The 17184-nt window shown below is 42.1% G+C and overlaps 1 protein-coding gene across 1 annotated transcript in view; it reads left to right on the top strand.

Moving 5' to 3' along the window:
- The window catches only part of il7r (interleukin 7 receptor), a 36232-nt gene that overhangs the window by 13345 nt on the left and 5703 nt on the right, over window positions 1-17184 (top strand). The window contains exons 2-8 of the mRNA XM_030743046.1: window positions 9621-9839; window positions 15080-15221; window positions 15307-15461; window positions 15695-15846; window positions 16451-16604; window positions 16682-16793; window positions 16871-16943. Coding sequence (XP_030598906.1) covers window positions 9752-9839; window positions 15080-15221; window positions 15307-15461; window positions 15695-15846; window positions 16451-16604; window positions 16682-16793; window positions 16871-16943 — 876 coding nt within the window. The 5' untranslated portion in view covers window positions 9621-9751. The remainder of the gene's footprint in view (window positions 1-9620; window positions 9840-15079; window positions 15222-15306; window positions 15462-15694; window positions 15847-16450; window positions 16605-16681; window positions 16794-16870; window positions 16944-17184) is intronic.

Genomic DNA, 17184 nt, shown 5'->3' with positions numbered 1-17184 from the left:
AATGCTGAGCTGTAATCTACAAACAGCACTCTCACATAGTTCCCCTTACCAGTGTCTATGTGTGAAAGGGTCTTGTGGAGGAGGAAGGATATGGCGTCATCTGTGGATCTGTCTGGCCGGTATGCAAACTGTAGTGGGTCGAGGGTGGTGGGCAGTGAGGAGGTGATGAATGTCTTGATGAGTCTCTCAAAACACTTCATCACCACAGAGGTGAGTGCTATGGGCCTGAAGTCATTGGGGCTGCTGGGGTGTGGTTTCTTTGGGACAGGGACTATGATGGACTTTTTAAAGCAGGTGGGAATCACACACAGTTTCAGTGAGAGGTTGAATATCACTGTAAACACAGGTGCCAGCTGGTCAGCGCAGGTCTTAAGGACACGTCCACTAATACCGTCTGGTCCAGCCGCTTTCCTGGTGTTTACACGTCTAAACGCCCTCCTCACGTCGCGCTCCGTCACAGTGAGTGTCTCCGCCCCTCCGGCCGGGAGCGCAGCGGGCTGTCGGCTTCCCGACTCAAAGCGCGCAAAGAAGATGTTGAGTTCATCAGCCAGAGAAGCGTCGGCACTCACCGGGTGTGTGTGTGGTGCTTTGTAGTCCGTGATGGTGCGTAGTCCCTGCCACAGTCCCCTGGAGTCAGACTGTTGTAGTTGCTGTTCCAGTCTGCGGCCGTAGCGATGTTTAGCCTCTTTCACCGCTCTGCGGACGTTGTATGATGCAACCTTGTAGTCCTCCATGTTCCCAGAGGCGAGGCCGGAGTTGTAGGCAACGGTGCGGGACCTCAGGGCGTCGCGGACAGATTTATCCACCCACGGCTTCTGGTTGGGAAAAGTCCTGATGGTCCTCCTAAGTGAAGTGTCTTCAACAACTTTCCCAATAAATCCCACAACAGTTTCCGTAAACTCCTCGATGTCTCCGCCCGCGCTGCTGCGAAACATGTCCCAGTCGGTTGAATCCAACGCACCCTGCAGAGCGGCCTCTGTTTGATCAGACCACCGTGTCACTTCTCTCACAGCAGGGGGTTCCTGCCTGAGCCGTTGTTTGTATTTCGGCATGAGAAGTACAGAGGTGTGGTCAGACTTCCCAAAAGGCGGAAGAGGCTTTGCTTTGTAGCCTTCTTTGAATGGAGAACAGCAGTGGTCTAGGGTCCTCTCTCCTCTGGTGGGGCAGTCGATGTGTTGAATCAACTCCGGTATCAGCTTTTTCAAGTTTGCACTGTTAAAGTCCCCGGCTACGATGAGAGCCGCATCACGCTGGTTAGCCTGATAGGTGGAAATCGCCTCATGTAGCTCGGATAGTGCAGTGTTTGTGTCCGCCTGAGGTGGAATATAGACGGCGCTGAAGATGACCGAAGTGAACTCGCGGGGCAGGTAGTGGGGGCGGCATTTCAGGGTTAGGAGCTCCAGGTTAGGTGAACATGATTGTTTCAGAGGGACAACATTCCTACTGTCACACCAGTTGTTATTAATCATTAGGCACACACCTCCTCCTCTTGATTTTCCAGACTCACTCGTTCTGTCCGTGCGATGAACACTGAAGAACTCCGACGGCTGTACGGCGTGGTCCGGTATGAGGGGGGTCAGCCATGTCTCCGTGAGACAGATGATGTTGCAGTCCCTTATGTCCCTCTGAAACTGTATCCTGGCCCTGAGTTCCTCCAGCTTGTTATCCAGTGACTGGACATTAGCCAACAGGATGCTCGGCAGTGGCGTTTGGTGCGCTCTGCACCTCAGCCTCTCTCTTACGCCGGCTCTTTTCCCTCGGGGCCTTGTCCGTGACCTGGGTGCTCTGCGCCGTCCTTTGTTTGAGCTGGCCCACTGGAAACGCTGGATCTCCTGAGGCCAAGTCGGGTCGGGAGAAAAAGGTGTCAGAATACAGCCAGAGTGCTGTATTCTGATATTAAAAAGAGTCTGTCTGTCATACGTGATATGACACAGAGCAGGCGGAATTATAAAGTCCAAAATTAGAGCTAAACCTAATATATACAAACAAAGCGTAGGAGCAGGTACGACGGCTGCTGACCTCACCGGCGCCATCTTGAAAAGAAGAAAGTTGTCTTCTCTGATGAGAAAAAATTTAACCTTGATGGTCCTGATGGCTTCCAACGTTACTGACATGACAAGGAGATCCCACCTGAGATGTTTTCTACATGACACATCACTCTTTTAGAATAGAATAGAACTTTATTGTCATAATACATACAACGAAATTAATCATTACACAAGAAGTTATATAACGACAGGGAGATGGATGTCTGCAGCCGCTGCCATTTTTCACTGGCGCCGCCGCTACAATCAGTTCCCAGAAAAGGAAACTAACTATCCCATGATGTGTGTTTGTTTCCTTACCAGGGTCCAAAAAAACCACCTTAGCAAAGCATATTTGCACATTTAAAGCCAGGATAGCAATATGGTGGGTAAGGGAGGGGATGCAGATGGAGACGAGAAGGTAGGGGGATTGTGGAGCCAGATACTAGCTCCTAGCCAAAACAATTCGATGATAGTGATGGAAGTTCATCAGCAGCCGTGATACACCAGATCCAGCTCGCACAAATCACAGAGAGGGCTGAGTGGAAGAGCGATCATCACACATAGTCCTGGAGAGATATGATTACCAGCCAAGGCCGGCTAGGGAGCCGAATTCCTGATAATGTAGATGTTGTTTTGGAACAGGCTGCTTGTTTTTTGTCAACAGCCTTCAGTTTCACTGGGGAACCCATTCAGTAAATCTAATATTCCAAATTCATTAGTTACCATCCTCACCATGCAGAAAAGAAGCTTATCTTCCAATCTAATCCCTCTTGCCTGCAAGCACGTTCTCAGATGGACTACGCGCCCAGCTTCCGGCTCAGGTCCACCAGGCTTTGAGTCTGACTCTGTACGGCTCTGCACAGCCAATCCACCTGGGTCTTTGTTGTCGAGCTGCTGCCTAGATTTTCTTAATTTCCCGGTAACCATCCTGCATGTACCCCTGATCTAAATCCGACTGAGAACATTTGGGGATGGATGGCAAGGGAAGTTTTCAGAAATGGACATCAGTTCCAGACAGTGGATGCCCTTCATGAAGCCAACTTCAACACTTGGAGCAATGTTCTCACTAGCCTCCTGGAAACACTGGCATCAAACATGCCTAAACAATTGCTTGAAGTGATCAACAAGAATGGTGGAGCTACTCCTAAAATAGCCCAGCCACCCCGGACACTCTCTCTTCTCCCTGCTCCCATCAGGCCGGCGTTACCGCTGCCTGAGAACTAAGACTGAAAGGACTGACTGAAAGCAAACCATCCGTCTGCTCAACTCTGAGCCCTAAACTGGACTATTATTGCACAATGTAAATTATTATTATAATAATCCATAATTCCATGTAAAGTGTGTATAGTGTATATTATATAGTGTATAGTGTGAATTACTTATTTTTATTCTTCTTATTTATGTGTGTGTGTATATATGTTGCAGGTACAAAATACATTTCACTGTGCATTGTACTGTGTATAGCTGCGCATATGAAAAATAAATACTATCTTATCTTATCTTATCATTACTGAGTCCTTTTCTTTGACACTTTGATTTCTGTTTTGAGGGGGGGTTTGGGTTTTTTTGAGCTATGGTCTTAAACTTCTGATCAGCTGAAAAAAATCACATTTGAGTGTAAATGCAGTTTTCAATAAATTCCCTGCTCAAAAGTTTTTGTCTCTTGCGCCGATTTCTTCTTTTAGCATCGTGAAGCTCTACTTAGAACCTTCTTAAGATCTAATAGTGCAAAATGCAAATTCTTGCAGTTTAACTGGTCAAGATTTTGATCAGGAGTGTGCATATATATATATATATATATATATATATATATATATATATATATATATATATATATATATATATAGTGTATATACACTTTATATATATATATATATATATATATATATATATATATATATATATATATATATATATATATATATATATATATATATATATATATATATGTAAACTGTTGATGATATTTCAGAGTTTTGGTTATCCTCTGCTCTCATACAAACTGGACATTATTTTATTACAATTGTGGACACACTTTAATCAGCAGCTGCTTTCACAGATAAGTCAAAAATTTAGAAGCTTCAAAATGTTGTGTGTAAACATGTGTTCGAGCTGGCAAATGCAAATGAGTAATTTCCTAAAGCTTGTAATCAAATGGTTTTTTTCTTTGTTAATTTGCATAAGAGAACGTCTGACTACACTGATCAGATCATATGTTTGTTCTTTTGGAATATAATATAAGCATGAAAAATAAAGCAGCAACACAGAGCCAGAGTGGCTCAGAATCAAAAACACGTATTTAGTTTAAAATCAAATATATTTATGTATTTAACAGCAAAATTAATTTGTTTAAATCAAAATACTGAATATGGATATTGTGCTGCTGTTTAAATCTTAATGTTGTGCTATGATAAACATGGTTTTAAATGTCTCTGAAGGCAGTTTATCACCCAGTGGGTCTGTCTGTGTTCAGCAAAGCTGCGCTGTCATCTTAAAAAACAAAAATAGTTTTAGTTAGTTTGATTTTTATCATTACATTCGGCTGCTGCATCACAGACTCATTATTTCATGCTAACTTAGTTTATTGCGAATTATTTTGTCTCCATGGGGCTCATTAACATTTACACATATTTTTATTCTTAGAGGTCAGAGGTCACCTGTGCAAGTGATCTCTGTCAGGTTTCAGGCTGCTGTGACCACATCTGTTTCTTTCTGACAGTTCATGTAAGATTTTGTTATTCTTCTGCCAGAGTCACATCCACGAAGTTCACAAATACAGCTCACAAACACTGGGTACTGCCCCTCTGCAGGTATCCAGAAACTGGCCAATAGAAGAACCCAGGGAGTGGGGGTTAAAGAGACAGGAGCTAAAACCCTGTTTGAGACACACACTGAGCTGAGGGACTGCAAACAGGACCAGAATAAGATAAATAAGAACTGTGACACATGCCAGGATACTCTGGTGGAGCCCCAGACTAAAAAACAGAGGACGTGAGTGGAAAAGCTCCACCTGATGTTCAGCTTTACACCTGAAGCCTGTCTTTTAGTTTAACTGTGTCATTCCTGTTGATGTTGTACAGCAGACAGCTGCCTGACTCAGCCTGATTCTGTACATCCTTCACTCAGACCCTGCTGGATGTTTCTACATATACAGTGTATATGCTGTGCTAGTGCAGGTGATGCAAACTTCCCTCCTCCTCTGCTCCCGGTATCTTGAACCCACCAGGATCCAAAGCCACAGCACAGCATAAACAGGTGGCTCATTAGATTCCCATCAGAGGCTGAGAGGGAGGCGACCGAGCACATGAAACCACAGCTGAAGATGTTTTGCGATGCTGAGCGGAGATAGGAACCTCAGGCGTGTGGTTTGGTGGGGGCGGGGGTGAGCTTCTTCTCCCAGATAAGGTGCAGCAGAGAGAACAACGGCATCCAAACACTGAAGACTTGTGTTATTTCAGTACGGCAGGTTCATTAAGTCTTCGTCACAGTGAATGTCTCGGAGGTGAAGACTGCTGCTTCTGTCGCTGTTTGCCAAAAGAATCGCAGCAGTTTCTTTTTCCTTTCCATGATTTTCTCCAGAGCGTCTCCTAAACGCTGAAAATTGCATGTTAGCCACAGCTGCCGCCCACAGATGCATTCGAGAGCTCGATGCCCCACCAACACCTCATACTCGTACCCGCCGGGTGTCATCTCCACCCACCACTGCCTCATAATACTCAGACACATGTAAACATCGACTCCAGCAGTGCACAAACTACGGCTGCATATCTGTTCAAAACCCAACACCAGATTCCAAACTTTTCACTCCTCTGTCACCAAATTAACAATAATCCTAATAAAGATTTAATATCCACATTTGTTTTTTTAAAAACATATAACCACAGTGGCTTCAAGATAGCCACAGCTCGCCTCACCTTAGTTATTATACCACATAAATACAGCACTATCTAAATCTTCCCGCAATGAGAGAAAAGATTAAAGAACATTGGTGTAACAGGTGACTATCGTTGCTAAATGAGCAGTTTTTCCCTCCAGTGCAGCCTTTCAGAAAGCAGCTGAATCAGTGAGCACAAATGTAGTTTGATCTTGAGGCCTGAAATTCATATTTCTTCTTCTGACTGATGTTTTTTTTCCTGTTTTCCAGCTGCTTATTGTTAGTTTTCAGCATGGATGCATCCATCAATTGGCACATTTCTCTGAGTCAGATTTCTCTGAATCATAGTTTCCCCCTTGAGAAATGTAAAACAGGTAAAACCCCTCTGGGAGCCACCTTCCTCCAGCTTCACCCAGTCACCAGTCACTGGTCTTTATTTTAACTGCATTTCCTTTTCATTGTGATAGTTCCTATCATATTCTGCAGAAAGTTGCATAGTTTGTGGCTTTAAGGTGGTTTTTCTTTGTTGACAGGACAGTAGGCGGCAAAATAATGTGTCACGTTGTTCTTCACAGCGTGGTGGATGTGGGCAAAAGTCAGAAACGTGTCCATCCTGCAGCTTCAGCTTTTAAAAACTAGTCCTAATATGTGGGATGACAGAGATGGGATAAAAAAACAATTCCATGCACATAAGGAGGGCAACCTGATCACCCCCCCCCCCCCCCCCCCCCCAAAAAAAAAAATCAACAGTGAGAATGTATTCACTGGGTTGACAATGCTTGTGAAGTGTCTGCATGCAGAAGTAGCTTCTTTGCACCATCATCATCTGCTGCATTCCTACAGCTTTGTGCTCTTTAGGCTGAACATGTGAACATGCAACACCAAAGCTTATCAGAGGAACTTCAGACTGCATGTTTGCTATTGTTCCTCCAGCATGTCTGAAAATACATTTATCGTTTGTATTTTTCCAGTTTTGCACATTTTGAACCTCGTGACTCGTGTTGCCTTTGGAGGCTTAAAATAAACCAGCGTTGCATCAAACTTTAACCCCTTTTCTCCTCCGACTGCGGTGTTTTTGCAGTTCCTGCTACCTTCACACCATCAGTGCTACAGATTAGAGTTCGATGCAGCAGGTATTGCACCACAGTTTCCCAGCATGCCCTGCTTCACGACCTGAAACATGCAGTGAGTGTGGCTCTAGCTCAAAGGAAACAGAGCAAACCACGCTGAGGCTGCGGGCTGCTAAGAAACTAAATACTCCTGTAGAGAAACAGAGACATTGCTGGTGTGAGGAGAATGAAACAAAGCTATTGTGAACTGCTGGGGTCAGAGGTCAAAGCTGATGTGCTTTTTTTGTTCCTGTGAATAATGGTGTGTTCACTGGTTTTTATTGTTGTCATGTGACTGAGGCCCAGGCGACAGACGTCCTGCTGTCTGAATTTGAAGCTCATAATAAACTAAAACAGATGCTGGCCTCATTTGAAAACAAACCAGAGTAGACAGGAAGTGGTTTGTAAGTTACTGGTTATACTTTCAGCTCCAGGCTTGCTGTTTGGCAGAGTTTGCTCAGAGCTGCACAAACTTTATATTCTACCCTCTATGAAGCCTGGAAGACAATCGGTCTCTGCACAAAGATGGCTCGAAAAGATAAAAAGTGTGCAGTCTGGTCACCGCACAGAGAAAATTTCCCACAGACTGATAACTGCTATTTTTACTTTCTGGCTCTTTACATCCGGCAGGGTGAGTTTATTTATACAGCAAATACATATATAGTGTGCACAGCTGCTGTCAGCTTTAAATTTGGATGAATACCAAATCCCCCAAAATGACCCACAAACACAAAACTTTGAAAGCATTCCTGTTTATCCTCTCAGCACATACAACCTTTACACTCACACTGTGGCACCAGTGCAGAGCTGTTAATGGATTAAAGGTGAACACACTCTGAAAAACATCAGAACAATCATCAATATGAGTGACAGATATCTGAGAGATCATGAGAACCTCAGTCTGTGAGCACAGCTGTGTTTGTGTGACTTTTTTTATCTGGATTTATTTTGTTCTTCATTTACTTTTTACTTTCACTCACTGGTTTTGGCACTAACTGCTGACTGGTGAGGAAAGGATCCAGCATGTTGACCATTAACAAGTCAGGAGTGAAAGCTCTGTGGGATGTAACAACTGAAGGATGCATTAATGACACTTCAGCATGAGGAGAATGGACTATTTCATCTTATTCAACCCCGCTAAAGAAGAAAGGTCATGTACATTGTATATAGTATTATTATTATTAGTAGTATTAAGGTTAATATTGTTTGTTGATTTTATATATATTCTTTTCTTAATAGTGTGAATTATTATATCTTTATTTATATTTATAATAACTGCGGCTGCTGTTACACCCAAATTTCCCCTCTGTGGGACAATAAAGGCTGTTTCTTCTTCTTCTTCTTCTTCTTGAAGTATTGCTACACTCCTAATTTTGAGTTTTGAGATTCTGAACATCTGGATGGTTTCAGAAGGTGTGAATGCTTCCATCTCTCCAAAACACATCTGCTGGTCTCAGTCTCACTAACACAACAAAAACTGTGACCATGAAGCAGCACTGGGCTGCTGTAGCTTCTTTCTGATCCCTGATCAGGTCACTGAATCCAGAAATTCAAGAGAACATTAGTTTTGCTCATATGTTCATGTCTTTGCCTCCTGCAAAGGAACACTTTCTGTTTGTGTTTCTTACAAACCACAGGGCTGAATTTCATGAAACCTGCTCACTTTATGGGGACTTTCTGAGGGTGGGTTTGTAGGTAGGGAGTCAGTGAGGTGGGGAGACGGGACGGTAAATGTGTGCTCAGGCGATCTTTAGATGACTGAACTGGCCATGTGTCGATGTAAACAGGTTTCTGCAGTACTAGGAAACATTGTTCAAATACTTTCTGAAGTTGTATTAATAAGTTTCAGCTTAATGTACTTGTTAAGGTGAAGGTGTTTTCCCCCTTTGGTGACTTTAAAAACTTTATTCACACGTTCATTTCGTCTGGTGTGGCCATCATTCAGGAGTCAGTCTGTGGTTACTTTCACGACTGCAGCTGGTGAAACACCGCTTCTTCACTTCAGTCAGTTTCTGACTCTGCTGCTCGTTTTCCAGTCATCACACTCCCACAGACCTGCTGAAGGGATGGTCTTGATCGTGCTGAGGTCCCAATTAAAACAGATTTCAGGTCTTCACAGTCTGTGCTCCTAAACTATGAAAGAGACCATATCTGCTCACATCAGGACATTTTTAAAACCTGTTTGAAAGTCCGTCATCATTTAGCTTTTGAACCCGACTGAGCGCTGATTATTTTTTCTTGTGTTGTTTTAATGATATTTTAAAATTATTTTTACTTTATTCTTTTAGCTGCTTGATCATAAAATAATATTAGCTTATAACTTATATTAGTTTTGCTTTGGTCAGCATCTGTTGTTTTTAAGTGTACTTAACAATAAATGGTCCATGTTTACTGTAAATGTGTGTGAGGGGTTTTCAGAGATGTTGAAATTATTGTTGCTGTGTGTTCAATCCTAATAGTCTGACATCTGAGGTCTAACTGTCCCTCAGCCTTCTTACTGCACAGAATCTGCAGTCTACTAATCACAGATGTTTTCTGATTTAAAGAACATCCTGTAAAACCTCCACTATGCAGTATCACCCCCACCTCCTCCTCCTCCTTCCTCTGCAGACTAGCCACTCCTCCTTCCTCTGTCCCAGCCTGTTGACAAGAAAAACTGTCAGCTGGTGAGGTGGCGGGGTTATGAAAGAAGAGAGAAACAGGTGAGCGCATCTGCAGCTGGAAGGAGACTCTATGAGGAGATGCGGTTCGGCTGGAGGATTGCTGTGATCCTGCTGTTGCTGCCGGCTGTTACTGAGGCTCAGAGTGGAGATGGAGACTCTGACATGGGTACGAAGGTTTTATAACATGTAGTTAGCACAAGAAAGGGGACATTTGTCAGAAAAACAGTGATGTTTGTGATAATTTTACATTAGTATCTTTCATGGAGATATAAATCCATGTTTGGATCCTTGTTGTTGTCTACATTTGCAACAAATATTATCTGAGATGAATTATTGCACCTGTGGAGCAGTACCTGAGAATAATGAGTCAAAACTTAAATGTTTCATGTAGCGACTCTTTAAAATTAGTTTGGGGTCAAGTGTAGTTACAGTAAAGTGTGAAAAGCATCATCATTTGCATTTCTTACCAAAAGAACAAATGTGTGACTAACTTCAGCTTTGAGGCAGTAAATTCTAAAGAAAAATGAGACACCTATTCAGTGACATCATCAATTTTCCAGTCAGCTTTCAGTGTCCAGAATTTTCTTTATGATCATTATTCTCATTCACATTGACTCAGACGTGCAAACAGAATCAGAAGCAGCGATGTTATCAGCCTGGCAGTTGGGAGTAAACACAGCTTTGTCTCTGTACTCGTCTGGGTGCCGCCGATGAGCTGCTTTGTGTTCCATCAGTGCTTCGCTCGGTTCAGTTTCTGCACAGCTGTGGACTGGATTTAGTCCTTAAAATGCCTCCTGTGGTTAAATCTTCACACAGAACTGACACAGAGTTTAAAGGTTCTGCTTAATGCATTCAGTTTTAGTGTAGTAGCAACACCCCAGTTAAGCCATCAATTTAGTGGTTAAAATGAACACTGTTTAAAATAAGCAAATCTGTCATTGCAGAGTTAAAAGCAGTTAATGGACACAGCTCCATTAAACAGCTATTGCATGTATACATAAGCAACAGTGTCTCTTAGAGGCTGCACTGTTCAACTTGAAGTGCAAATTATTAAATGATTAGTAAATGAATTATTAAATTATTATGCAGTATACTCTTCAGCATACAGGCAAAATGTACTGGCAACTCAATATACTTACGTAAACTTCAAAGCTGCTGTAAATCAATGTATAATCAACTTATTTTCATTGAGCAAAGACCCTTTAGTGTTAGGGCAGTTAGTGTGACATAAAGCAATGACTGGCACTAACTGCCGTGCCAGGAAGAAAACTGTGGTTATTTTGTTTTTACAACTTGTGTAATATGATTTAATCATGTAGGCAGCTTCAAAGTGTTGCGGTGTTGTAAAAGTGTGAACATGGTTGTAAGGTCAACATGTCAAGTCACTAGTGAGATTTTATCATGTCACTTACTGTGTTTGGTGAGCATAGACATCTACAATCTCAGCATTCAGTTCTCTCTTCAGCAACCCCGCGAACCAGTTTAGGGTCCCAGGGTTACCAGGGGGGGTGTTGGAGCTGGCACTTAACCCAGCTGTCATGTCAATCAGTGCTAAACACTGCAGCACCCTCTCTCAGCTCAAATGCTTCTCGTTAGTCTTAGAATTTGTAATGTCTGCCATACAACTTATAATGTAATAAGTCAAGTGAAAGTCAAAGTTCTTTATTGTCAATACCACATATGTGCAGGACATACAGACGATTGAAATTGCCTTACTCTCAGACCTGAGGTGGAACAGTGTAAACATACATCTAAATCTGAATTTGTACAGTAATGGAAGTGCAAAAGAGTGTAGAAAGTACTAAATTTATTAAATACATTTAAATAAATATAAAAAATTACAAAAATGTCAGTGACATGAGGCACTTAGCATATAAGTCTTTGAAATGGTGGTGCCAATTTATGAAGTGCAAGCAGAAGTAGCTTATATGCTGGGTACCTGAGTAATTTGGTGATATTGGTGGTAGTGGTGGATGGGAGGAGGGGGGTGGGGGTGGTAAGGATCAGGGGCTTGTGTGTGCAGGGGCAGTGGGGGTTGGGGGGTCAGAGCAGGGAGGGAGTTTTGTGCTCTGACTCCCTGTTGGCAGTGGGTTGAAGAGGGTGTGTGCTGGGTGGGTGTGGTCCACAACAATACAGAGAGCAGGTGAGGTGGGTGTTATAGATATCTTAAATCTTAATAAAATAGCATCACTGTGAAATTCAGAAAAAGTATAATATGTTAAATTTTAAATTGTATAAATTACATCACTCCGATCTACTCAGTGAAATGATACAGATACACTGCAGTCCTTTTTCACTGTTAAAGGTTCACAGATCAAAAACACTCACACACAGTTTCTCTTATTTGTTTTTATGTCTGCAGTGGCATCTTGTATGTTAAAAGCTTAACCAAGGTCTTCAAATTAGCTGTGGCTATGTACTTTGCAGCAGATGGTACAAACCGGATTCCAAAAAAGTTGGGACACTAAACAAATTGTGTATAAAAACTGAATGCAATGATGTGGAGGTGCCTGCATCTAATATTTTATTCAGAATAGAACACAAATCACAGATCAAAAGTTTAAACTGAGAGAATGTATCATTTTAAGGGAAAAATATGTTGTTTCAAAAGTACATGGCGTCAACAAATCCCAAAAAAGTTGGGACAAGTAGCAATAAGTGGCTGGAAAAAGGAAATTGAGCATATAACGAACAGCTGGAAGACCAATGAACACTAATTAGGTCAATTGACAACATGATTGGGTATAAAAAGAGCTTCTCAGAGTGTCAGTGTCTCTCTGAAGCCAAGATGGTAAGAGGATCACCAATTCCACCATTGTTGCGCAGAAAGATAGTGCAGCAATACCAGAATGGTGTTACCCAGAGTAAAATAGCAAAGACTTTCAAGTTATCATCATCAACCGTGCATAACATCATCAAAAGATTCAGAGAATCTGGAACAATCGCTGTGTGTAAGGGTCAAGGCCGTAAAACTCTACTGGATGCTTGTGATGTCCGGGCCCTGAAACGTCACTGCACCTCAAACAGGAATGCCACTGTCAAGGAAATAACAGAATGGGCTCAGGAATACTTCCAGAAAGCATTGTCAGTGAACACAATCCACCGTGCCATCCGCCGTTGCCAGCTGAAACTCTACAGTGCAAAGAGGAAGCCATTTCTAAGCAAGCTCCACAAGCTCAGATGTTTGCACTGGGCCAGGAGTCTTTTAAAATGGAGTGTGGCAAAAAGGAAGACTGTTCTGTGGTCAGATGAGTCACGATTTGAAGTTCTTTATGGAACACTGGGACGCCATGTCATCCGAACCAGAGAGGACAAGGATAACCCAAGTTGTTATCAACGCTCCGTTCAGAAGCCTGCATCACTGATGGTATGGGGGTTGCATGAGTGCTTGTGGCATGGGTAGCTTGCATGTCCGGAAAGGCACCATTAATGCAGAGAACTATGTTCAGGTTCTAGAACAACATATGCTCCCATCTAGACGTCATCTCTTTCAGGGAAGACCCTGCATTTTTCAACAAGATAATGCCAGACCACATTCTGCAGCAATCACATCATGGCTATGTAGGAGAAGGATCCGGGTACTGAAATGGCCAGCCTGCAGTCCAGATCTTTCACCTATAGAGAACATTTGGCGCATCATAAAAAGGAAGGTGCGACAAAGAAGGCCCAAGACGATTGAACAGTTAGAGGCCTGTATTAGACATGAATGGGAGAGCATTCCTATTTCTAAACTTGAGAAACTGGTCTCCTCTGTCCCCAGACGTCTGTTGAGTGTTGTAAGAAGAAGGGGGGTGCCACACAGTGGTAAAAATGGCCTTGTCCCAACTTTTTTGGGATTTGTTGATGCCATGTAATTTTGAAACAACATATTTTTCCCTTAAAATGATACATTCTCTCAGTTTAAACTTTTGATCTGTGATTTGTGTTCTATTCTGAATAAAATATTAGATGTTGGCACCTCCACAGATGAGTGACAAATTAAAGTGGAATCCGGTTTGTAGTATATGTATCAACCCTTTTAGAAAAATGAATAAAACAGGAAAAATAAAAACAAAAATAAGGCCAGAATGCAATGCTCAATAACAATGGTCAAAAAAAAAAAATGTCTGCTACCTGAGGAAAAACAACTGATTTTTTACTAATTTCGGTACGCTGATTCCAAAGATGCAAACGGAATTTCTCTAGCACATCAGGATCTTGAGTTAAGTAACTATGCCAATAAATGCCAATCGCCAAACTAAACGTCAATGATTTTATTAGAAAATTACACCATGAACATACAACTGGTGAAAAAAAGACACAGATGGGGCACCAGGAAAGCTCAGGATGTATGCCGCTTGGCTGTGTGGCCGGCGCAGGTTCAAGTCCCATTTGCTGCGTGTCTTCCCCCCATTTCTCCTCCCCGCCTTCCTGTCTATCTCCACTGGAACACTATCAAATAAAGGCCAAAAAAATATCTTTTAAAAAAAAGACAGATACCAAATCAATCATATGAGGAATCTCAAACCAATACAGTCCACAGTCAGTCTGCCTAAACAGTTCAAAAGTGTAACAAACACTTGCTCTTGTGCTTCACGAAGTTTGACTCTGTAGAAACCAGCGGTAGTCACCCATCATGTTTGTGTTATAGTGCCCCTGGTACCTGGTCTCCATTTCAGAGATATCTTGATGGAACCTTTCACCATGCTCATCGCTCACATCACCCAAAGTGGGTGGAAAAAAGTCAAGATGAGAGTGAAGGAAGTGAATCTTAAGAGACTTTCTGCAACCCATGTGTGAATGATATGAGCAGGTCGTCAACTAGTTCTTCATAGTTTGTGACTTTGTGGTTGCCCAAGAAATTCTGTCCCACCTGAACAAATGATTCCCGTGCTCTTAGTTCAAGGGGCCTGAGCTTAGATGGAAAGTCTTTGTCTCTAATAAGCTCACGCACTTAGGGTCATCAAAGATCCCAGCTTTAAGCTTAGCATCACTTTCGGCTGCCCCAGAAACACTATTCCATCACTGGGTGTAGCACTGAAACTTTGTTTTTACAGATCAAAGCAGTCACTATAAGACATTGAAAATTTCTGGCATTCTTGATCCTCAATATTGGCAGTTAAACTTTAGTTGATTGAATTTTAATGACCATATTTGGATTCAGTACCTCAAATCACCCAAATTATTGCTAAATTCTGTTCAATTTCAAAATTAGAAAATTTTAGCACACTCTACATTTGTGTGAGAAGCGCCAGTACAGCAATACATTAGCTAAATATTGACATGTGCATAACTCAAGAACCTGACATGCTAGAGAAATTCTGGTTATAGATTTGGGATCAGCATACCAGGTATTTTTCCCCAGGCAGCAAAAACATTGTTGACCAGTGTACATGGAGTAATGTCTGAAAGTGTTTTTCCTCTCAGAACCCAGAATCAGCTGCATCTCTCACATCATGTTAGAAAGATGCAATCTGACCTGCAAGCTGCTTGAAGGCAGAAACGACAATGTGGACGATGAAGACAATGGAGGTGATGGAGGCAACAGTATTGAGAGGATGACCCTATGGTAAACCTTTGATGTTGTGTTCTATACTGTGCTGCATGTCCAAGGAGATTGAGTTGCTGATGCAGATCACTGCTCTTTTGTTCAGTTACCATGACTACGTTGACGACAAAAGGGTTTGTATGGAGTCATCCGGTGACACATTCAGCTCCAAAGTTCTGACCCCTGTGATCGAGATAAATCTGACCATCCACTTAAAGGGAGGAGGAAGGATTTTACAAAAGGTTGACCTGAAAAAAATTGGTAAACATGGCATCTGGTTATTCTTGCAGACTTGGTAAAAACTAATAAACATCAATAGCTGACTGGTGAACAGCCACCTCTGCACTGCCTGTCTGACTTCATGTTTATTTCTCTTTTGTTGGTGTGGAAATGCAGATGAGCTGTAATTCAACAGCATATTTTTTATGGGAAATTTTGAGACCATATGATCTGATCTACCTGCCTGACGCTGTCTGTGTGTGGTGTCCCTGCAGTTAAACCAATGAGTCCTCAGGTGTTTAACATCACCTTCAATGAAGAGACTAACCAGGCTAAGATTCAGATTCGGATACCATATCGCAACAACTACCTGAAAGTGGAAAACCAGTTATTCCAGTTTCATATCAGGACAGCAGAGAAAACCACGGTACTGTGACCTAAAATATCACCCCTAAAGCTTACTCTACTTTCAGGTTTTACCTATCAGATATACTTTCTCTTTTCCTACAGAGTGTTGCTCCTTTTTTACCTTAAACAATCCCTTGTGAGTTTTATAGTAAGGCTTTTAGGGTCAGCTGGCACTGAGAGTGCTTTGCCCAGTTAAACCAACAGGAGTCTCTGAAGGCTCCTGTAACCAGGTCCTCATCTTACTTTGCTCTGGTAGAATGCACCTGGTTCCCCTCCTGTTCAAACAGATTTCCAAAGTTCAAATTATTTGAATCAAAGTTTCATTCTAGATCTGAACCACAGTTAAGTTTCATCCAAACCCAAATCAGCCTTTTTCTGACCGGTGTTTACCTTTCGGGAATTTCCTATTTTGGTTCAGATCAAAAGAAAAAAGTTCAGACCATAAATGTTAGGTGTGAGAACACCCTGAGCTGTGACTGTCCTCCTGTTTTGGATCACCAGGATCTCAGTAAAACTTCTGAGTGGGATGTGCTTCAACACAAAAAAAACCAAACTTTTTTTTATCAACAATATTTAAAAATGTTCGGTAATGACTCATTCTTTTTTTTTCTCTCTGACCACAGATTCAGAACATCTCATCACAGGACTTCATACAGATCGACATGAAACACCTCGAAAAATGCTCAAAGTGTTATGTCAAAGTGCGATCACTCCCAGAGAAACTTCAGGGCACGTGGAGTGAATGGAGCGAAACATTCGCTTTCCTTAGCCCGACTGGTAAGAACTCTAGTTCTGCTGCATTACCTTTTCTAAAACACTGAAAACAATGAGTTGTCCTGTTCTCCTTCCTGAAGAAAAATACCAAAAGCAGGCCAGCAAAGAGCAGATGGAAGTGTACCAAGTCATACTGTGTCTGGTCTCTGTGCTGTTGGTGGCCTTCAGTGTGATTGTCCTCTGGAAAAAGAAGTATGGCATCTCATTTTTATCAGAAAATCTGTGTAGTTTGTTTTCTTTTCTAATGTTTCTTTCTTTTTCCCTCCTAGTGTATTTACCCACATGTGGCCGAGCATCCCACATCCTAAACAGACTCTGGTGCAGATCTGCAAGCCAAATAAGGCGAGTTATTTTACCGACAGATAAAAACCCCCCATTGACTGGTTTCAAAAAGGCATGTTCCAGTGTAGGAAAGTCAGCTGTAGAAATCACAAAGGAAACTTTACAGTCAATGTTGTCTTTGTATATGGTGCAGTATGCTTAGATGAGAGTTCAGGCGGCCTCACACCTACCAAGCAGCAATTATAGTCAAAACTGTGGCATAAACGTTGTGCCATAAACAAACTCATGATACTTATATTTA

Source organism: Archocentrus centrarchus, chromosome 12 (genome assembly GCF_007364275.1).
Source record: "Archocentrus centrarchus isolate MPI-CPG fArcCen1 chromosome 12, fArcCen1, whole genome shotgun sequence".
NCBI classification, from domain to species: domain Eukaryota; kingdom Metazoa; phylum Chordata; class Actinopteri; order Cichliformes; family Cichlidae; genus Archocentrus; species Archocentrus centrarchus.
This window is presented reverse-complemented; position numbering and strand designations above follow the sequence as displayed.